The sequence below is a fragment of the Theobroma cacao genome, chromosome 8 (assembly GCF_053813885.1).
Source record: "Theobroma cacao isolate CCN51 chromosome 8, ASM5381388v1, whole genome shotgun sequence".
NCBI classification, from domain to species: domain Eukaryota; kingdom Viridiplantae; phylum Streptophyta; class Magnoliopsida; order Malvales; family Malvaceae; genus Theobroma; species Theobroma cacao.
Window position 1 is genome coordinate 27,418,446 of NC_142646.1, and position 25,317 is coordinate 27,443,762.

Below are 25,317 nucleotides of genomic sequence, written 5' to 3' on the forward strand. Positions count from 1 at the left end.
ACCCTCAATTCCACACATTTCAGGTTCGGGATTGCCGGTAGATAGCCGATTGCATCAAGGACTTCAGTTAGCCTTGCATTGTCAAAATTATAGGTTCACAGACTCGCATCTTATTGGTTAGTTGGGGGCCCACGTGTCATTGTAAAAGTAATTTTATATTTTCGTTATCTGATTTAAAATATGTATGAACATATTTAGCTTTTACACCATGTTTTTGGCGAGTTTCGATATTATCGAAGAAAAATGATAAAAATGCCCCTGTGAGCCAGAAAATAATATTTTATTGTTTTGATTTGGAAACGACTTATGATTTCTTGAAATGTAAGATTTAATAACTGTCACTCACCGGGGAGATGCGGAAGCTGATGCTAAGCCTTGCGGGGTTCCGATCGGCATTCGGGGTAATGAGTGCCTATCGGGACGTCGCGACCATTGTCATAGGCCCGATGGGAGTTTCGGGTCGGGACAAAGCTGCCTCGAGATTTTTGATGGTCGAGCTATTCTTTAACCCTTTATTACCATAAACACGAATTAGCATGTGTTTGTGTCTTAAAAATTAAGATATGATAATTGCATTTTTACAATTATCATATGAATATGTATACATGTTGATGAACTTTAATGAATGTATGAAGGTATTTATCACATAACAAATATTGGCAAGAAAAAAATTCCTTAATTAATCTTGAAATATTGTTTATTACATACACTTGGTACAATCTAAATGAAATGACCAACTGGTCAATATTAGTCATATGCCTCATCTAAAAAGTTAAGCATATGACCCCGATATGTTTCTGTTGGAATGATTTCCTTTATAAGGATTTTTGCCTTATCTTCCATTTCTTTTGCTGTGAAACAACTTTGGTGATTTGTTTTGAAAAAAATTCCATTTAGGCTTGTTTCTTCAAAAGTTCTTGCTTGACCAAATCATACTCATTTTGAAGTGTTTGTACAGTCCACTCAAATTGATAACGTTCTCCTCTAAGTATTTGATTGGCTCTTTGTTAGATGTATAGCTTATGGCCCAAACTATTAGCAAAAGCTCAAAAAACCTCCTTTTATTCTTCAATTTTATGACATTTGGCTTACAACTGCTCAACCTCTTTTTGTATCACATTAAGTTCAGTAGTTACTGATTCAAAAGTGACTCCTAAGCTTTCGTACATCTTTTTCGAAACCTTTTTCTCCATGTGTAATTTTCTGATCTTCTTTTGTCATTCCTTAACTCTACCAATTAGTCTTCCACTTTTCTCTTAAGTTTTTCATTTTCCTATTTCAATCTGTTTCCCTTAACTTCAAGTTGTAATTTAGTAACAAGGGCATTTTGAAGTTCCACATTTATTGGGCAGTTAGGACCATATTCGAAAGGAAACACAATGTTTTTAATTCTTCGTGCATGCCATACTAAATATTTGGTGTAATATTATCAATGAATCTTCCTAGACTTATTTTATGAGTTTGCTTCCATGCTTTAGTAATCTCTTCGACTTTCTTCAACGTCCCTGGCTCACCATAAGAAAACTCAATTTGGTCGAGCCATAATAATTAAATTTTATTTCAATATTCAAATTAATTTTTCTTAACTATTATTTTATTTCATTATAAAAATCATTTGATATCGAAATGTTTCTTGAATACTCCAATACTTATGGCAGAAATCAAGAAAAACCTCTCACCTAGAAATTTTCTCCAAGTTATTACTTATAACTTTCTCAAAATTTCATCATAGAATAACTTTTATTTCTTCATGATTTTTTTATTTGTAAGTTCTATTATTTCACTTTTATTATTTTTATTTTTTTGTTATTATTATTATCATGCAAATCTTTGTATTGAAAACTTTCTAAAATTTTCCAATACTTTTGGCAAAATTTTAGAAGATTTTCTCACTTAGAAACTCTCTCGAAATTATTACTTACAAATTTCTTGAGATTTCATCTTCAAAGGATTTTTATTTATTTATTTATTTATTTTATATGAATATTATGATATTATATTTTAATCTACAAGATTTTAAATATTTATTATTCTTTACGTCCTATATTTTAATTTATGAAACCTTTAACGTTTATTTTGTTAATTTATAAATTTTATTATTTATTTGTTATTATTTTTCATATTCATAATAATTATTTATAAATAAATCTCTTTGTAAAAATAAATTACAAGATTACCTCCCATGCCATTAAAATTTCATTAAAAGATTTTATTTACAAATAATTATGAATTTTAATTAATTTAATTTATTATTTTTTCCTATTTTAATTATTTATTTATAAATATTTTTATAATTTTTACATAATTATGACTTAATTTTATATTTGTGATTCCTTAACAAAAATTCATTATTTATCTCCTTAATTAAAGATTTAATCCTAAGTAAATAGAAATATTAAGATAATGAACAAGTGATATAAAAATAATTAAAAGAAACCAAAATAAAACTTACCTTAGTGGACTTAGAAACCGAAATGCAAAGAGCCTAAACTACTAAACTTTGGATCATACACGAGCCTTGAAGGGTGGGCACAAGACGAATCTTCTAGATTCGGCCTGAAAGCTCTCTCTCTCTCTCTCTCTCTCTCTCTCTCTCTCTCTCTCTTTTATTGTGAAACGATGTAGTTTTGGACTTGCAAGGTTTTCTTAAAACGACGTTGTTTTGATTTCAATATAAATAGGCTAAACTTCTTATTTTTTCTCATTTTTCCTTTCTGCCCTCTCTCCCTAAAAATCTCCCTTTGTCTCTCTAAAATCCTCTTTTCTCTCCTTTTTCCCAAAATTCAATGTCAGTATGTCGTTTCCCTTACCATCAACTGCCATTCATTTCGTCATCGATCACCGTTCACCGATGCCGTAATTGTCCCAAATTGCTCCTTTTAAATCCTCTTGACCTTCTTTTACCTTTAATCAAAGTAATTTTCTCAAAAAAAAAAACACCCCAATTTTCCTAGATCTAAACCCAAATTTTGAAAAAAAATAAAAACCCAAAATAAATTTCTCTTTTCCAATCCTCTCTTAGATTTTTTCTTATTATTCTCTTCTTTTCTCTGTTCTCTCTTTACGTTGAAAACTTGGCTAATGAATGGGTATTTGTACCCATCAATTTTATCTTAGATTGCGATTTTCCTCTTCCTTTTTTTTTAAGTTAAATTTTGAAATTAGTAGATTATGATCTTAATCTTGTTATTTTTCTTTTTCTTTTTTTGCTTTGTTCATTATCTTTTTTCTTATTTTAAAAAAAAATTCCTTTATCTTATCATTATCTTTTCTCTAGTTTTATTATTATTATTATTATTATTATTATTATTATTATTATTATTATGGTGAGACATCCAGAACAAAATAAGGTATCTACACCTATTACCATCATAAAATGAAAATCATTGTGCGTAGTATAGAACTATTTATATATCTGTAGTAAATGAAATGTTAAAATGATAAAGCATAGTACCTCTCAAACAGATACATCCCTTGATAATGGACAAGTCTATCAATTTTAGCCTTGTAAAGTAAGTGAATCTGTAAATTCCCCATAGAGTCGAAGAAACCAAGACAAATGACCTTTTTTCCATTACATAGAGTTTCAACAATATTCCTTTCTATAACTCCAAAAGATCTCCATGTATTTACTTCGATTGAACAAAAATATTTTTAAAAAATGAGATATCTCCATAATAGCATCCCATATTGAGTTTGACATAATATCACAGAAGGCAATTAAGAGCAATCGTTGCATAAAAACATGACACTCATAACTTTTCATCCCATAAAACTTGCACTCACTATCATTAACACATCGAGCTATGTTTAATGCAAAACCATCAAGAAGTCTTAACTATTTCACCCATGCTCATGCATTCTTTCTTTCATCCTTACTTAAAGTGCACAATGCTTTAGGTTTCAAATTTTTCCCGCTATGTTCAACCAATTCTAATTCTGGCCACTTGTAATACATCTTCAAAGCATGTTGTGTCTTAATGTTATTCTTGGTTTTACCTTTAACATCCATCATTGTATTGAACATAATGGGAAAAATGAAAGATCTCCTTAATAGCATCCCATATTGAGTTTAAGGCAATATCACATAAGGCAATGATAGCAATCGTTGCGTAAAAACATGAAACTCATGACTTTTCATCCCATAGAATTTGCATTCACCCTCATTAACACATAAAGCTATGTTTGATGCAAAACCTTCAAGAAGTCTTAACTATTTCACCCATGCACATGTTGGGAATTTGAGAATATGGTGCTCTAAAATGCAAGTATATTCTCATGTTTATTTCTATTTATTTTATTTGTAATAAAAGTACATTTTGATAATAAGACGGAGAGTTTGTTTTAAGTAGCATTTATTATCTAGTTATAAAGGTACCAAGATTCTATTGAAGTATTAAAATATATTTGTATGAAGAGTCATACATAGGAGACATGTGTTTTAATTAAATCTAAAATTGTTCACAGTCATATAAAAAAACTGGTCACTTTATTATATTAAGACTGTAATATCCAGATTACTTTCAATGTAAAGAATATAATTCACTTCGAGGAAATGGTGAGTCTTAAATCATCGAAGTAGTTGTCTTCGAGTAATGACACTATAATTTGAACTGAAATCACATGAGAATCAAGTTTAAGTTTGATCATTACTTAAACCTTAATATCACACCTATGCATCTGCTTATGGTATGATTCTAATCCTGATAGATAGTGAACTCGTGTTTTGTCTTCTTATAGTCTTTGATATGCCATGGGCATACTCATCATATAGCGTTGATATAGACTTCGCATGTTGGGATTATAATCGAGGTAAGCATCTGAGAACATGTATCCAAAAAGTAGAGTTCATAATGTTAACATCACTTATAGTAATTTTAGGAAGATTGGTGATTGATATGAGCCTAGTGGATTGATGAATTAACTACTTACCGAATCTTGATACTCAAAAGATTAGATCTAGAGTATTGGATCACCAATTAGATGAAATATGAGACTAAGGGACAAAATTGACATAAAGGTTAAAATCGTCATTTCACTTTTTGTTATTGGATGGTTATGAGGGTTTGTAACATAAGATTTGCAACTCGACAACCACTATTCAATATTAATATTGGACTATTTATTGTAATTGTAAATAATTCAAAAGTGCAACCATAAATCTATGGTGGAATGATTCCATAGTTGATAAACATGAATTATCTTAATAAGATTAAAAATAATTATAAGTTTATTGAAGCTTGAAATATTTACATCCAAATAGATTCTCCACTTAACTTTGTAGAATCTAATTTATTTAAAGATGGAATGCATGTTTTTTTTAATTAAATTAAAATGGTAACTTTAGATGTTATCCTAATTACGATAAGAGTTTTCTTAATTTAGGCGAGATTATATGTGTTGTTTTGAGATAAGAGTTTTCTTAATTACATTATTTTTGATAAGTCAAAAATTGTCTTAATAAATAAACATTTTTAAGACAATAGTTGTCTTAAAATGAGAAATATTTATTAAGATGATTATTGTCTTAAGATAAAATAATATTAGAGAGTGTTAATTATAAATAAAGAATTAAATTGTTTATTCTTTATTTATAATTAATTATAATTTCTTGATAAATTATAAGGCTCCATGTTTCATTAGGATTCTTTTATTTTATTATTAATTTTTTTAATTAAAGATGGATAACAATAATAAAATAGAATAATTATTCAATAAGGAATCTTATTTTGACATGGACAAATAATTATAATTAAATAAATAAATTTTTTATTATTTAATTATAATTTAGATAATTATTGGAAGAGTATGGTGCAACTACAACTCTTTGTGGATAACCTAAATGGACTCTTAATAGGAATTTAATTTTAATTAAATTCTTTAAAAAATAAAAAGGAGTCTATAAAAGAAAAAATGTGAGAGGCCAAATAGAATAAGAAAAAGAAAAAGATTTTTCTTTTTTTTTGGCCGAAACCCTACTAACCAAATTTTCTCCTCCAAAAATACCTTCATAGCCGAACCTCTCTTAAGTGTCTATTTTCTCTCCAATTTTGGTATTTTCTAGAAATCTCTTATACGAAAAATAGTTATAGTTTCAAAGAAGAAAAAGAGAGAAATTCAATTGTTTTCATCTTAAGCATTCCATACTTTGTCCACTCAAGGTTCAAGTTGAAGAAATTCTTGAAGAATAAGTGGTAAGTCGATTTGATCGAGAAATCGAAGTTTTTGTGTGGTGATGAATTTGCTACAATTCATTGGAAGTCAAGAATCGAAATTCTCACAAGAGAAAGGTATGATTTCTATTCAATTATTAATCTTGAATTTTAAATGTGATCAAATTGATTTGCTAGATGCATGATGTGTAATTCTATTTGTGTATTTGGCTTGCTTGCTTCCATGATTAGAAAAATTTTTAAATCCATAATTTATACACACAGGCATACGCAAAGATCCACATCCAACAGCACCTACATTCTTTCTTCCAACTTTACTTAAAATGTATGATGCTTTATGTCAAACCTTATTCTATAAAATAATTACAACGTCATTTACATGCTTAATAGAATGTTTGCATATTTAGGAAGTTCGAGAAATCGTTAAAAGATGATATTGCCCTTAATGGTACCATTAAGTCGATTAAGCCTTGAACTAGTTCAAATAGGAATTTTAAGGTGAAATTAAAAGTTTCACAGTCCAAGGATGACTCAAAATGGTAATTCGGAGTTCGATGATCAATTTGGAGTCAAACCAAAATTTTCACTATCTAGGGGAAAAATGGTCATTTGCCACTTGGTGACAAAATGAAAATTTTTAGAAAAGATTTTTTTGGCCCAATTTGACTTATTGGAGTATGATTTGAGTATTGGAGTATGATTTGAGGTTTAGAAGTGAAAAATTTTAATTTCGGTATAACTTGGAGTATAGGGGCGAAATGATAATTTTGCCACCCAAGGGGCAAAATGGTAATTTTGCACCCCCAGAGTATTTTTTCAGCACAAGGTCTTCACCCATCATCATTTTTGACCCTTGAATAATGTGTGATGGAGATTTAAAGCTTAAAAGATAAGAATTTAAAAAAATGGACCAATCATGAAATGCCATGTGACAAGTTTAAATTATTATATTATTTAACTATAAAAATCAGCCCACACCACCATTTCTCTCTCATAAGGGTTGGCTTTGGCAAGAAAACAAAGGGGAAAAGAAGAACAAACCCTAGGTTGAAAGAAATTCAAGAGAAAAGTGTGGATTTTCAAGGTAATCAAGTGGAAAAAGGTAAAATTTCTTGATTTTAGTTTATAAACTATTTTTCCTATGCATTTTCCCTTAATTTTCATGGTTGAAAAGCATGCTTTCATGGTGAATTCATGGCTAGTCAAAATGGGTATGGAGAGAGAATGATCTTGGATTGGTTTGATTTTTAGGTATGTTAGTGTTTTTAGGTGATTAATGATGTATAGCATGAAAACAAGTGAAGAAAACCACCAAAAGTTTGGTGTCCATCAATAGTCGAATTCTCTAAGTGAATAATGAGGAAGAATGGGATGTTATTCTAGGTGATTTGATTAAGAAAAAATAGTTTTTGGTGAATTGAGGAATTGGAAAAGAAATGGAGCAAGTTGGAGTGAAATTGGACGCATTGGCCAATTTATAAGATGAAAAATCAACTTAGGCTAATACCAGGTCTAGATGGCTACCCATGCAATTTTTTCATTTCATATCATGCATATATATATCGAGCCTGAAATAGCTTATGCCTATTAGACACAATTTAATTGGAAAATGTGTCATGGATTATGGCTAGGTGGTGAGCCATTGGATACGGGTAAAGGACTGTACCCGCGGACTGAAAATAGGAATATTTCTACTCCTAATATTGTGAGTGGACAATTTATCGTCTTAAATATCTAGAGTAATTATATTTGTTTGATGCTTTTACTGAATGGTGAGTTTATATTATAAAATATTATGTTTTTCAATTAAAATATTTTTTTTAATAAAAATGAGATTTATACTGGTTTTGAAATCAAATATTGTTTTGAAAATTTTGAGTATATGGAGACTGTGTTGAATTTATGATTTTATATGTTATTGAAATTGTGGCTTATGACACTATGGTAGCATGATGACTAAATTTTTGGGGTTGGCATAAAATATATGAACAGTTTTGGATTGGTCTCGATAGACTGGATTACATTTTATTCGTCATATTATGCTATCGAAAATTTTATGGGTCTAATGGTATATTAAACGGTCACTGCAGTGGTGGGAGTTTCCGTGAACTGCTTATGAAAAGGGCACAGTAACCCAATTATATACTTACCTCCAGGGGAAAATGTTGGATAAAGTATCTCCTGAGGTAAGATTTGAGTGCACCTCACGTTCGGGCCACCACGTGAGAGTGAGACTCAGCCAACGCCAAGGAACGACTGTGTGTCAGATGCGAAAACATGTTTATGGGTATGGGACATTTAACAACCTTAGCGATCTCAGTGGGATACCTTGACGAAGGTACCCGCAAGAATGATTCTGGTAGGGGCCAAGTTTAAGAAATTCATAAGCTAGGAAAATTTTGATGAAAAGAAATTGTTTGGTATAGATTGAAACGAATTTTGCGTTATGAACATTATTGAGATATAATATTTTTATATTGTCTCCGTCTACTCAACTTTAGATGCTTTTGATGGTAATTGTTTACTCACTGGGATTATGTAATCTCACCCCTCTTCCTATCCATTTTTCAGGCTCAGGACAGTTTGTTGATAATTAATTAAGACGAGAATTAATCTCGGAGTTGCATCCTAGAAAGTAAGGGTTCGTAGCCCTACAACTTCTTGGTCAGTTGGGGGCCCACGTATCACTGTAAACGAAATTTCATACTTTAATTATCTTTATTACTATATGAATAAATTTATTTTACTCTTACGCTACAAAAGTTATTTTAGGAAGATTTTGAAAATATTGTGTTTTAGGAAAATAGAATATTTTATTTAATGTTTTTATTATATTCAAATAGCTATAATTTTACTTTAAACGAATCTTTTAGACTTAAAAATTTAATTTAAATCATGAAATATATGTTTCCACTTACATATTACATTTTTTATGGATTTCTAAATTTTTAGAAAAGAAAAGAAAAAAATGACTAAAATACCCCTGTGAGACAGAAATAATTTTTTATTGTTTTTGGATGGGAAAATGGTCCATATTGTTTCAAAACACGATTTTAGTTACTATCGATCATAGGGGAGGTAAGAAAACTGATACGAAAACCTTGCGAGGTTTCGGTCAACATTTGGGGTAAAGAATGTCTAACGAGACTTCGCGACGGTTGTCACGGACTCGATGGGAGTTCCAGATCGTGACACTTTAGGTTTCATATTTTTCCCATTATATTCAACCAATTCTAATTCTGGTCACTTGCAATACATTTTCAAATCATGTCATGTCTTTATGTTATCCTTGGTTGCGCCCTTAACATCTATCCATGTGTTGAATATATTATCAAAACCATTACGCTCAATGTGCATCATGTCTAAACTATGACGAATAAGATTCATTTGCCAATAATGTAACTCTCAAAATATACTATTTTTGAACCCAATTATGCTTTGACTAATATCCAGAAATTTATTTCAACTGCATTTTGTTCCTATAGTGATATCTACAAAGTAATCGAGCTATGTGAAAATTTCCTCATTATTACATCTCATATTTGAGGACCTATCACGTTCAATTTTAAAAAAAAAAAAAACATTCTCTTTACCTTCTAAAGGGATGATTATATGGCAAAAATTATCGATGACAATAAAAAAAAAAGCATCCAAACTAATTCTATGCCAAAATGAAGGACTTTATATGTCACATGCAATAGGAATATGATAATCATTCATGAATAGTTCACCCAAACAACATACGATATAAAAGAAATCGTTAATCATCCATAACAAAATTCCCCTCATTTTAAAAATTTTTTTTATAAGCATCGTAAGTCATAAAACCATCATTCTAAAAAATGTTCAACTCATCAATCAAAGGCTATAAAAAAATATCTATATTTCGGTCCTAACTGTTCCTTATAGGAATTACAATATTAAGAAAACTAAATGATTGCTGCACACACATCCATAATGTAAATTGTACACAATAATCATTTCTGGCAAAATAGAATATGGTTTTGCGATAGGTTCAAAGGACTAAAACCATCTGCACATAACTCAAGTTGAACATTTCGAAGCTCTATCACAAAAGAAGGATGACTTTGATTCAAGGGTTGCCAAGCTCCATCATCAACAGGTTGTTTAAACACTCCATCATAACTTTGATTATGTGCATGTCATGTTGTATATTCGGTTATTTTTTCTAACATATAAAGCCTATAAAATCTCAATATAAGTGGAAAGTATGACTAAATCTTATAAAGAACTTTCTTTTCCCTTCCCTCATTTGAATTGAACGGTTTCTACCGAGGATGACCACATATTGAATAAATCATCAAATCAACAATTTATTTATAAAACAACATGCAATTGGCTTTGCATGCACGAATCTTAACATACCCAAGCCCTTGTTTAGTCAACATTTACTTCATTCCATAGAAGTTTCATGCTAATGTTTCATCAAATGGAATAATATTCTTAATGATGTCCATTAGAAGATTCAAAACACAACTCACTTATAATATACTCAATTTTTCAATTTAATAGTTGCGACATAGCTGATAACCTTGTGTGCTTAATGCAACCTGACCACAACAGTTCATTTGCATCATTCAAAAAGGAGAAGTTTGCTACTTTTGAGTTTAGACATTCCATTTCACACCTTGACTCATTTTCATGATTGGCATTAAATTCACAATATAGAAATACAACGTCTTTAACCATTATAACATAGGGATTTATGAAATCCTCATAACATATAGTTTGAATTTCAGCTTTGCTTTTTGAAGATTGTTCAACTTTATAGTTTCCGTATATATCTCATATCATGTTAGCACTAATGAAACCCCTAATAATAAAGGTGCCGATAAACCTTATCATATTATACTCAAATTTTCAATTTAATAATTGTGACATAGTTGATAACCTTGAGTGCTTAGTGCAACCTGACCACAACGGTTCATCCGCATCATTCAAAAAAGAGTAGAAGTTTGCTACTTTCGAGTTTGGATCTTCTATCTCACGCATTGACTCATTTTCATGATTGGCATTAAATTCAAAATATGAAAATACAACATCTTTAACCATCCTAGCTTATGGATTTATGAAATCCTCATGAAATATAGTTTGAACTTCATCTTTACTTCTAGATGATTGTTCAACTTTATATTCTCCATGTACATATCATATTGTGTAAGCACTACTGAAGCCTTATAACAAAGGTGTCGATGAACCCTCATCAATAGACAAAAATTATTTTTTATACACCAAAAGTAAAGACATCTAATCTTATTGTCATTCACAAATCTATTTTAATAAAATGTGAAATGCATAAATCCTTCAACACCATTTAAAATGCATTAGTAATGAATCCAATTTTTTTAGTCGATGATACATTCAAGACTAATCTCTATCCATTTTGTAATTGTATATATTGAAGTGATCATGTGAATGATCGAAAGAAGAAAAAAACCGTTGTTTGTCAAACATTGTTGTTGTTTCCTTTTTTTTGAATAAAATGAAATAATGAATGGAAATTGATGTATTTCTTGGCGTCTTATGAAGATTATTCTAAAAAATGTCAACAAAAACATTCTATTAAAGGTTTTTTTATTTTTTACAGAAAGAATTATAATGAATTTTTTTTAGTCAAATAATTTTATATGTATTGATCTACTCTTTAAGTATTTGTTTAGGCATATTGCTCTTCAATCGGTCTTTAATTATATATAATTACAAAAACGATATATTATCTACTATAAAATATTATTAATATTAATTAATCTATCTTCATATTAAGATAATAAGTAATATGATGTTAGCATTGAAATATATCATATATAATAAGTAATATTGATATAAAACATCCAACAAAAATAAGTATTTCCATGAATAAATAATATTTTTAAATTTAAAGTACGTATTAGCTTTTCAAAGAAAAATATTATCAATAGAAAACATCATTTTCCATAAAGTTATTTCTTAGTTACCGAACAAAATCTTAGTAGGTAGTGTTTGGCTGCCTCCAAAATTGAACGAAAATGTAGTTTTTAATACCTTTATCAACAATCTTGTTCTATGGACCGTCCTCCACTATGTCCTAAAAGAACCAAATGTTTTTAAGTTGAGGAAACCTTTCACAATATAGATAAAGGTGGTTTAAGCGCAAAAAGGTAGAGTACAAATTAATTAGTACTACACGCCTTTATTTATTTATTTTTAAAAAAGCAAGTACTACACACATTTGAGATATTTTAAGACTCCTTTACATACATCAAGTACAAAAATATTAAAATATCTCATTTAGCAGAAAATTCAAAACTAACTTCCCAAAAGTTTGAGAATTTTAAAATTTAATAGACGTGAATATCCTATGTCATTGTATGAAAGAAGTTCCTAAATTTTTTAAAAAAATTTAAATAAATACATATTCTTTTATTACTTTTAATTAAGCTTTTTCTACTTTTATTTAGAGTAAACTATTGTTAGTCAAAATATCAATTATAATTTATAAGTTTATGTCATGTAATGCTGACGTGGCTACAAACATATCATAATAAATGATAATGTGGCATGATGATGTATTATGATGACATGATCATGTGGTACTTTTACTCTTCAAGTCAACACTATATTAGTGTTATGTAAGTATAAAATGGCAAGTGACATTTTGATTAATGATAATTAATTAACTGTTAGTTATGAGATCTTATTTGATGTAAGATAAAAGTATGTAGACTTCATCCGCCGCAAATAGAAAACATAAAAATTTATTTAAAATTTTTAAATGATTTAGAAATTTTTTCGAACATTATACTTATAAAACTACTTGATATCTATTTGTTCGATCCATCAGCCAAGAAAACAAATGTGACAAAAGAAAGCAAAATTCCGAAATCATGACTAAAATTAACCTTTTTGGCCTCCAAAAAAATTAACCAACATGAACAGGAAAACCGACCACAAGGGTCATTGATAGCAAGTATGTTAGTTAAATAGGTTTTAGATAGCTTTTCCTTTAATTAATTTTTCTACTCATATAATTTACCCAGAGCCATCCTGATACTGTCGTCAGCCTACCTACTTTAATGGTGAATTATCTATTTATATATATATATAACTTGGTCTCGAATAAGACAAGAGATGTCACAGTTACTACACGGAGAAGAAAACCGACAAAACTAGAAGACTGTAGTGCCCATATCATAAGTATTTTCTAGACTGATCAAAGCACAAAGATTCATTCAACCAAACTTCATCCTATCTTTTGTATGGATCAGTGGGTCCAAAGCCCCTTGCCACCTTGGACCAAACCGCGTCTTTCAACAGGAAAACTCTGTTCTTCTCCTAGGATTTTTTTCTCACCAAATTTATGGCATTCCCAAAGCTTGTCCCCCTTTGATTGGTGTTTCCCAAAAGAATTTTTTAATTCCTTTTGGAGTTCCTACAGAACATGCACATTAATTTTCACCTGTGCAGCTGCTTGGAAGCTTACTCCCTCCAGGAGTTTCAGTGTCTGTGTAACAGTAATCCCAGCACCAGTATAAATACCCTTAACTGGATTACAGCATGTACCTCATTTACATGAAACAATCAATTTCGTCCAGAAAAAAACAAGGAATCAATACATATATGGACGGAAAGAATAGCAGCAGTGCTACGCGGGGCGGCGTGTCTTCAACCTATAGAGGCGTGCGCAAGAGAAAATGGGGCAAATGGGTGTCTGAAATTCGTGAGCCTGGAAAAAAGACTAGAATCTGGTTAGGGAGCTTCGAGACACCTGAAATGGCAGCCGCAGCGTATGATGTAGCAGCGTTACACTTGCGGGGTCGAGAGGCACGCCTTAACTTCCCAGAGTTGATCGATTGTCTTCCCAGGCCACCCAGTTCCAATGCTGAGGACATCCGAATGGTGGCTCAGGAGGCGGCCCTGCGGGTCAGGACGAATGCTGCAGCGTCGTCGTCTGAGGCTGGCGGTAGCTGCTCCAGCGCCGGCCCCGGCGTTGGCCCTGTCACGGTTAGGCTGTCACCGACCCAAATTCAGGCCATCAACGAGTCCCCTCTGGACTCTCCCAAGATGTGGATGCAAATGTCGGAGCCATTGATGATGGACGAGGCAATGATGTTCTGCGATGAAAATGGGGAGAATGAGTGGGATGACATGCAGAATGACTCTCTTTGGGATCCTTAGGTAATGTTTTGCTACTTTGGGGTCCTTTAGGTAATGTTTTACTACTAAGTACTAATAGCAAATATACATTAACAGAACAGGAATGAGTGACATTTACTACATTTTTTACCAATTAGGTTTCAATATCTATGAATAAACAATCAACAATCAATGAAAAGGTTTAAGTCCTGATTGATTTCAGTGCTTCAAACCTTGGATTGACAGTTGAGCTAACTGTTTGATGGAATAGTGTGAAGAACAATACTGTTGGGTTTGGGTATTATCTCTGAGCCTGCGGAAGGCCACTTGTCATCATTTTAGAGATAGGGTAGAGATTTTGGTGGGTCCCATTCCTTAACAGGTCTTCTCTTCGACTAGTGGATGAGATTTTTCTTCAATCTCTGACAGGACCGACCGACCATCTCACATATTGGCTACTTTTTTTTTAATCAGCTACGCGAAGGGTGTGCTTTGATTTGTTTTATTTTATGTAATAATATTCAGCTCTTGTAATTGAGTTCTATTTAATTATAATTTTTTAGCTTATTTTATTGTTGTGTTCAATATTTTATGTTCCTTGGTTTATGAAACCATAATATGTTTTGGGATAGTAGTAGTATTTTATTTCTGGTGAGGACTTGTACTTTCTTCAACTTCATATTTAAAGCAAAAAAGCCACACCACTTTTTGTTCATTGTTATGAAAGAAAGAGTAGCTTAATTTGTTAAAGAATTATTACCATTTTGGCTCCATTGGTTGCAAGTCTAGGTACAATGTTTCTTTTTCGATACGTTCTGAATTGAATTATTGTCCCGCCTTCACCGTATCCATCATTATCATCGATGTTATTATTATTATTATTATTATTATTATTAACATATATCATTCGAATATTATCTGTTTTTAACATATTGAAAATATTAGAGGAGTTTGGAGAGTTTGTCTATAACTAACAATTGGGTGTTTTTTTGCCATAGTTGATTGTCCAAGTACGATTGTCATCGTCCTTTCCTTCTTAAATATAATGAATCTCTATTCTCAACTATGGATACACGTGGATATGTAGATTCAGGCTCAAGACATCATGCAATAGATTTCACGATTAAACTTCCTAATCAAAAACATTACTCTTTAGCTCAATATGTCAATACCATCTACCATTATCTCATTTACCATACTCTTTCACGCACCCTTATTTTTGTTAATTGTTAGTACAAACATTCCTGGAAACACATCCTAAAGGACACACCCTTCGCTCCATTATTCCTCCTTCAAAATGCAATGTGGCTACCATCTTCGATGACGAATCCAATTCATGTGATGGTATGAACATGAAATCTATTATTAGTATCTAGAGTGCTAAGAATATACCTCCACATGGTCGAAAATCTCCTAGGGCTTTTGAGGACCGAGAAAAGCCTCCTATCATCATATTCGCATTTCTCCACCAACGCTTTCCTCCATAAACCATCCATGTCACTTCTAAATCTCTATATCCACATGTTTAAAAGTGATTTATTTTTAAGATGGAGATCTACTATACCCAATTCTCTATTGTCTTTATAATTACGCACTGTGTTCCAATCTACAAAGTGAATCTTGTAGTTTTTAGTAATCCCACCCCAAAGAAATCTCCTCTATATCTTATCCATTGCCTTCTTGACACTACATGAAATTTGGAACGATGACATAAAGTACATAGGAAGCCTTGATAGCATAGATTTTATTAGATTAACTCTACCATCATGCAATAACAATTTGTCTTTCCATCCTACGAATTTTTGGTCGTAACCATCCAAGATCAATTTCTAAACACTCATAGTATTGGCATTTGCACTAAATAGAATCCCAAGGTATGTGGTAGGCAATGATCCCAATTTGCAAGCAATCTTTTAAGTGCACCTCAAAATTACCCATTCCTCTACTCCAACACCATAAAGATTCTATTCTGAAAGTTCACCTTTAGTTCGAAAATCACCTAAAAGTATCTTAAAACTCTATTAGTTGTTAGTATAGAAGACAACTTTAGTTTATAGAAAATGAAAGTATCGTTTGCATAGTGCAAATGAGATACTAAAGACACCTTTAGCCATAATGCTTCATAAGGAAATTTAAAACATCAATGACAAATTTAAATAAAAAAGGGAAAAAAGGTAACCTTGGCGAAGTTCTTGGTGTGTTCTAAAATGCCTGGTTGGGTCATAATTCACTAGCACCAACACTAAAGCTGACAAGATACAAGCTCGTATCCATCTACATTATCTATCACCGAACCTTATTTTCTTATCACTAGGTCAACAAAGTTCCAATTGATACTATCATATACTTTTTCAAAGTCCATCTTGAAAATAAGGTCTCCAAAGTTATCTTTTTTCATTAAATCCACTATTTCATTAGCTATGAATGATCAATAGTCCATAATCTATTAGCCCTCGATAAATTTGAATTAGCACTTCCCTACTACTACTCTCAAATTGTTGGCTAGGACTTTAGCAAATATTTGTACACACTGTCAACTTAACTAATTGGCCTAAAGCAATTAATCCCAACTAGACTACTACACCTTAGAATAAGTGTAATAAACAAGGTGTTTATGTAATCATCAAAGGAACGTGACTTAAAAACATCATTCATAAAGTTCAACACCTCACTTTTGATGTTGACTCATTGATTCTTGTAGAAGTTTAGTTTGAAGCCATCAAGTCTTAGGGCCTTATTAGCATCACAACACGCAATAGTTTCCCACAATTCTTTTCAATGAAAGGCCATTCCAATTCTCTTGCACACTGTTCCGAGATCACCATAAAATCACAATTGAACTCCTTTAGTCGTATTACATCTCTTTACGAAAAGAAAGTCTTCAAAATGGTTTGCAATTACCTTTTTGAGATCTTTTGGATTAGATATCCCCATACCTTGCACTAAAGCTTATCAAGAAAATTAGTTCTCCTTCTTGTCGAAGTTGTCATTTGAAAAAATCTCATGTTTCAGTCCCTGTCAAGGACCACTTAAATCTACATTTTCGGTGCTGCTCTTTTTCTTTGAATCTATATAAGTCTTAAAAGCTCTGCTTTTTTACCCATAAGCAACTTCCACTTATCCTCATCAAATCTATTCACTTAAATGTTTATGTTAGCGAATGCATTTCCTCTTCCAATTTTTGAATGAAAGCTTAGCTCTTGTTCAAAAGTTTCTTAATTTTTGCCACTTCTTTATTGACGGTTTCACTACCTTCAATTTGTGCAATAAACCGCTACCCTTGTCTACATCCGTGCTCTTCCAATCCTCAGCAAATATATCTTGAAAGTTGTGCTCCCCACCTCCAAAATATCATCAAGTTAATAGTTTGCTATCAATGCCAACAAGCACTTCTAATTAATACTAATCGAGTTTGCTAAAAGAGGGAATGTTTCTACGGACGATTTTTTTTTAGCCCTCAAAGATAAGGTGTTTTCAAAAATAATTTTCTTTTTAATTTTAATTGTTTATAGTCAAGAGAAAAGGATTTTAGATAAAATTGCCCTTAATAAAACCTCCTCATATTCAAAGTATTGTACTTTCTATTTTTAGCTTCGTTCTTCCTACTGATGTTAAAAGCCATTTTTTTTTTATGATTACAGGAAATATAAGAAATAAAATAACCCAAAAGTTAATTATCTAGATTAGAGGATTTTGGATAATATCTTTTTTTTCCAAATCCATTTTATCCTAATTTGACGTTGAATAATTTTTCAAGATAATATCTTTTTGTCCAAATCCATTTTATCCCAGTTTAACATTGAATAATTTTTCAATACATCTTCATTTTCATATCAAATTCCTTTTTTATTTTAAATTTTATCTTTATCATGAAAGTGTTTAACTCCAAAAGTTTATATCTTAGTGAAATATAAAGATAGAAAACAAGTTACACGTTATGTTTAAAAAATGTTGTTATTACATACCATGTTCAACAACATATTGTTACAGTTGAAAAAAAGTTTTTGCATGTTTTAACTTCAAGACTTTATGTTGTAGTAAAATACAAAAGAGTAAGTTACATGCCAATAAATGTTGTTGTTATATGTCATATTTAAAAAAATATTACACACAAAAACTTCAACAGTAAATGTTACATGCGAAAGTCAAAGCTTCAGCACCAGATGTTATACATTAGGACCAAAGGTTTAGCACTAGATATTACATGCTAAGGCCAAAGCTTATCACCAAACGTTACATGTCAAGGCCAAAGTTTTAGTATTGGTTATTACATCCCAAAGCTTCTTTCTTCCTACTGATGTTACATGCCAAGGCATGAATCACTATGTTACACGCCAAGACATGTTATACAAGATTTAAATCATTGAAAAACTCAATACCAATAAACCCAAAAAGCTATTGTTACTCACCATGCCATGCTTTTTAGTCTGTAGATCGATGATGAGATGGCGAGAGATAAACAGAGAAAGAGTTTTGTGAATGTAAACCAATAAACCTAAAAATATGTTGTTACGTTCCATACCATGCTCTTTACTCTATAGACTGATGACGATGTGGTGAGATGACGAGAGATAGACAGAAAAATATGGTGATTGTGGTAAAATTAAAAAGAGCTATGGCGAGAAAGAAAAATGGGGAGCACAACAAAATGGGGAGCACAGCATAGAACTCTTTTTGATGTTGACTCACTGATTCTCATAGATGTTTAGATTGAAACCATCAAGTCATGGAGCCTTATTACCATCACAGCACACAATAGTTTCCCACAATTTTTTTCACTAAAAGGCCCTTGCAATTCTCTTGCACACTGTTCTGAAAGCATCATAAAATAACAATTGAACTCCTTTAGTCACATTACATCTTTTTGCATCATAAAATAACCATCAAGTCTTCAAAATGGTTTGCAATTACCTTTTTGAAATCCTCTAAATTGGATATCTCCATACCCTACACCAAAAGCTTATTGAGAAAATTAACCCTCCTTCTTATCCAAGCTGTCGTGTGAAAAAATCTTGTGTTTCAATCTCTCTCAAAAAATCACTTAAATCTGAATTTCTGATACCACTCCTTTTTTCAAATCTATATAAGTCCCAAAACTCTCTTACCCATATGTAACTTCCACTTATCCTAATCAAATTTATTCACTTAAAGGCTCGTGTTAAGCAAATGGATTTCCTCTTCCAATTTTTTATTAATGTAAGCTTGGCTCTTTTCAAAAGTTTCTTAATTTGTATCAATTCTTGATTGATGATTTCACTACTTTCAATTTGTGCCATAAACCCCTACTCTTGTCTACATTCGTGCTCTTCCAAGCCTTAGCAAACATATCTTGAAAGCTATGCTCTCCACCTCCAATAAATCATCAAGTTATATAGTCTGATATCGATGCCAGCAACCATTTCTAATTAATACCAATCGAGTTTGCTAAAAGAAGGAGTGCTTCTATTATTGCACCCTAAATATTTTCCTCCAACCATTGGTAGGTCCACCAATTTCACATTGTACTCAAATTCCGTTTATAAAATACTTTTTTTTTGCTTTTTGATTTTTAAATAAAAATGAATAACAAAAGTTATAAAAATAATAAAAACTTAAATAACAAAAAATAAATAATAAAAAAATCATCAATTACGTTTCTTTTTCTTTTTCGTTTATTATGTCACAATACATAGTTTGTGGGGTTGTCTTGACTCTCTTGCCAATTGCATTTCCAACTTTAAAGAGTCGGCAAAATGGGAACGGTATTAGATATACTGTGGGCGAATGTTAGTGTCATTGTTTTTTTCTTTTATTCATCTTCCTGTCACCAATATAATATAATATACTTTTATTTTTTTAATCTTTTTTATTTATATTAAACTCCATGTAAGTAGTGTATAATTGTAAGTTCCCTTTATAAGATTTTCTCACCTTTTTATTTATTTTTCAATTGTGATTTATATCTACCTTAACGTTACATGTTCTTTTTTGTGGTAAAGTCAAGAGTGTTTAACTCCAATTTTCAATAAACCCTAAAAGGAAAATAAAGAACATGATGCCAAGATTATCGAGAATGTTAAATCGAATTTTTAATAAAAAAAATTTATTGAAAAGAATTAATTTTTCAATTTTGTAAGAATTTTATTTAAAACTTAATGTGTGTATATATATATCTGTGTGTATATGTATAAGTATGTATGTAAGCACATAAACATGTGTGAGTACATATGTATATAAAACGTGATAAATTTAAAGAGTGGACACAATCTAAAAGTATATATATATATATATTCAATTCAGGTGCAAAACATGAGACGTGGTACTTGGTCCAAGAATTGTAGCAAACATAGCCCCCTCCCCAAAAAGGTTGAGAGTCGCAGAATCAATAAGAAAGTAATAAAGCCATTACTTTTAGAAAAGAAAATGTCAAACCGACAAATAAAAAGTTTCTTACACTAGTTGTGTCGCCTCCCAATTCAGAGCACTTTTTGTCACTGCAAAAGCTTTATTGACGTAGGATTATTTCCTCCACAAACCTATCACAGTAAACTGTTTGGGCTTTGATGACAATGAAAGCATGGGAAGTGAGGGGGTCCAACCTAGAATGCAATGGCCGGCCTTGCAATTAGGCTCAGCTGCATTGATAATGCAGCATTGGTGTGGTTACATAATAAATTATGATTGGTCCAACTTGTATTTGGCAAAATAGCATGAAAAGTATGGTAAGGAGATAGAATCATCACCAAGGAGGATGCTAAAAATGTTAATTAACAAATTATTATACAATTGGAATAAAGGCCAATTTTTACAAATTATTTCACCAAAATTTCAAGCTCTATATTTACATATTTAAGTACAATCATCTGTCCACTCATTAATAACCTGAGAGATATGATGCATTTGTTATTTTCCCAATTGAATCGTTAAACTTTCAAAATGCAATATATATTTACTCAATTTTCATAGCATAATATGAAGATTTAAAATCTAGTCAACTAGCACTCAAGTATTTGGCTCGTTGAGTTAGTGTATAATCTTTCTATCTAAAGAGTATGGTTGGAGTTCTACTACTCCAAATAAAAAAAAATCATAATTAACTGCATTTAAGAAATCATTTTTAAGCATTAAATAATAAGAATTTGTCCATTTAGATGAGACAAAGACAATAAAAACTTCTCTAATAGCAAGTAATTTAACAAGATTCAAATCACCTGTGTCAACTAATTTAGAAAACATAAGCTTCACACAGCATACCTCATAAGGCAGAACCCCACCAATCTCCACAGCACTAGGATTGCTCCTCCATACTTTTCCTTGGACTCCCACTCTTAACTGCAAGTGAATTGGTTCAGTCTTAAGTTCATAGCTACAAAAATCGCCACAATCTTCCTCACATCGCCTTTGATCTTCGCAATACGTTGTTTCGACTCTGATGCCACTTTGATATGTGATGAGCCTCAGCCTCTTTCTTGAAAAAGGCTCCAAGGAAGTATGTTGAACCAACCGAAGAGTAGTGACAAAGAAAGAGAATTTTATCTAATTTAAAGCATAGAATTTTATTAATTTGTTACTTGGCTACGAGTGAACGTGGCCCCTCTTCATAGAGCTATTTCAATTCAAGACACTACCATATACTATTCTTAATGATAATCCCAAAGCAACATAATTGCTAAAGATAATCAATAATGAAAAACAACCAAGATAATTAATCTGATTCTAATCCTAGTTTTAGTAACGGAAACCATTCAGGTAAGAAAGAGTCTCTTGTTGGCTAAAGAGTGGGGTGATTGCCCAGGATACAAGGCCTTTGGGACCACAGTATGAGTTTTGTTGTTTCTTCATTAAATGTGGTGAGACCAATTTCTTGGACCAAAGCTTATGGCTAGACTAAGTTGTGGCTGGAGCGGGGACCTCAATATTTTGCCAAAGTGAATTACAGCTGATCAATTCTTGTCCTAGTTTTTGGTGAGAGTCTTTCGCTATATAACAAAAAGAATTTTCAATTTCTAAAGTCATTATGGTATTTTTGTTTTCTGTTTTTGAAAATTTATTGAAGTTGAATCTAATAATTAAACCATACACATTGTGCATGTTTCCATCTCTAGCGTGTAAAATGCTCATGAAGTATTGACTCTTGACTATAAGCAAAAGAGTCCAAAACTTTCCCATAACCCGACTCTCATCACCCATCAGCACGTTGCCTACCATTTTTTATCCCACGAGGCATGGCTCTGAAAGGTACAGTACAATAATGAAAATGATGTAGTTTGTTCGGATTCCCCCTCCATTTTTCTAAGCCCAATGCAGTCAAGCTGCTGCTGGCGGTGGACGCGAAAGCAGGTACTTTGGGTACGGCATGGGACGGTGGGCGGTGTTCTCATCAGAAAGGTCAATTGGCTTCAGTAATTGCAAGTCCAAATGGGTGACACAAAAATGTTAATGGAAGCCAGAGCAAAGTGTGTTGGTTTCTGGAAAGAAATATAGCTTGATCCAGCTGTTTCAGTTAACTAATTGACTTCAACGGGCACAGGGAAGGTGGGGTGCTTGACCTAGCTCTGATGATTCGTTAGGTGGTATGTTCAAATCACGTCAAACTTAAAATCATAAAGAAAACCATAGGTTTGGAAAGACCAAAAAAATCAATGTTTGTTTTTGATGATTTTCACATGTGTTTTAAGCTTTCTTGGAATCAATTGTCTGCATGCATCCACTTCAAATACTAGGATTAATTTTCCTTCGCCTCCCCAATGGAACCCATTTAGAAAACATGTTGCTTTACTTGGTCAAAAAAAAAAATGTAATAGTATCATATCAAAGAAATTATATTACGGGTCATTATCTCTTCTCAAAAACCTAATTTGATAAAGTGTGCACTACCCACATCTATAAATGTCAAAATCTCTCTACTCATCTGATGTGAGATTAAAACACTCCAATTTATTTTTTTAAAAAAACGAGACGTGACAATTACAGATACCCGCACACGATTACAACTCCATCCGTTTTTAAAAGTTAATCTTGGGTAGAGTTTCATTCAAGCTAAATAAACTTTGACATTCATAGAAAGAAAAAATAAACCTAAGGTTTATGAAAATCACATGATTATTTTTTGCACGTAAAATATTGATTTGCGTGTGACATGGTGTTTGGAAAAATGGGTAATCACAACATGGCTGGAAGGAATTAGCTATATGTTGTGCTTCATGCTGAAATCACATTTGTCAATTTAAGGACCTGAATTTCATCAACACCTACCCTGAAAAGATATAAAGGAAAAAGAAAGCCATCCTTTTTTCTCTCGATAACGTGTTATGTCATTGCTCATATAGTAATAGCAATTACAATAAGGTAACCCCATTTAGTTGGAATTCAACATATTGAATGCTCTTAAGCTGCTAAACAGTACCTGCATGCATGCTTATTTCTGATTAACCGTTTGAATTATATTTGATATTTTTAATTTTTATTTTTAATCTGCATTATAATATCTTTTACCTAACACTATTGTTTATTAATTCCCGAAAGCTGACAACTAATACAGTTAAAAATCTGAAACTTTAATTCAAAAGAGTTTAATTTAAATTTCGAGGTAGGAGAAAGGAGATTTACGAGACGAGAAAGACTACTTTTAATTGTATAAACCAAGAATATCATATATATATATATATATATAGAAAAAGTTTATTACACTAATTAATAATGTAGATTATTAGGAGGCACTGTAATACATGACGATAGACTTAAGTCGACATTTTATATTATATTATCCACCTCTATATATAAAATACGTTTTTTTTTTAAATAATATGTGACCTCAACTAGTTTGGCATGAAACTAATAAATTAATTAAGGAAATTAAACTTTTCATTGTGTTAAGCTAATTATACCTCAATGGAAGTATTTCAACATCTTAAGCTACTTAACATTAGGAACTATAATTAATCAAATGTGAATGTCAAAAATGTCCAAATCACGTGTGACATTTGTTGTCTCGAACTATTTTAGAAAATTCCAAAATTATGAAAATTTTATCACAAAATTCAATAACCATGTCCTTATCAAAATTATTTACCTAAAAATAATAACAAATCAAGCTTATTAATACCGACAACCGGCTGTGCATCTCACTATCTTGACTGATCGAGAATGGTGCATGGGATTTTCAAGAGGCTTGGTTGTTAGGGTTTAGTTTATTATAATTTTTTCCTCGCTTTCCTTTCTGCTTCCGAAAAGGGTCTCAAAAAGGAGGACTGGGTCAGACAGGTCTAGGTCCACCGCCACGTGTCGGTAAACCGCGTCTTGAATAGGAACCCCTGTTCATTACTGGGTATATATGTTTACGTGGGGGAAGATGGGCAGTTGCATATCCTTGTCATGCTCCAGAAGAAATTAAGTTAAATAATTGTTCATATTCAATTTATTTAATTAATATATCTTATTAAATAATAGTCTTAAATTATACGTTTAGAATTTTATTTATTTAAACTTTAAACATAATATATATATATATATATATATATATACAAGAGATTATATATGTAAATTTTTTTCAGCTGAATTAAGCATAGGGAGCAAACGAAAAAAATTTTATTTTGTCCTTTTTCCTTTCTTTATAATTTTCTTTAATTCATTCGATTTTCATACATCAAAATTCTTCATCCAATCTTAACTTCAATTTATATATATTTTTAATTTAATTTTTCAATACTAGTATTGACTATGGCATCAATCTTTTTCCAAATCTTTTTGCATCCTTTGTCATAGATTAAATTCTGATTAGTTTAACTACTTTATAAAGTCTATAACATTGCCCCTGTCCTAAGTCCAAACCTAGGTCGTGTTTTAGCTAAAGGATTCCATGAAAGTTACCCTTTCCATGAGGCTGCAATCCAAGATCCACACCTAACATGAAAATCCCTTTAAAGTTTTAAATATATATATATATATATATATATATATATTTGGAAAAACTATAAGAAAATGAAAAAAAAATAGAGGAATTTTGGATATGATTGCATCATTCGATTGAAAC

The 25,317-nt window shown here is 31.3% G+C and overlaps 1 protein-coding gene across 1 annotated transcript; it reads left to right on the forward strand.

Annotated features, from left to right (window-relative positions):
- Positions 1-13,317: 13,317 nt before the first annotated feature.
- LOC18592880 (ethylene-responsive transcription factor ERF021-like) lies at positions 13,318-14,891 on the forward strand. Its single transcript, XM_018125418.2, has one exon. It carries the CDS (start codon positions 13,728-13,730, stop codon positions 14,346-14,348), a length of 621 nt encoding a protein of 206 aa, XP_017980907.2. The 5' UTR covers positions 13,318-13,727; the 3' UTR covers positions 14,349-14,891.
- Positions 14,892-25,317: the final 10,426 nt, after the last annotated feature.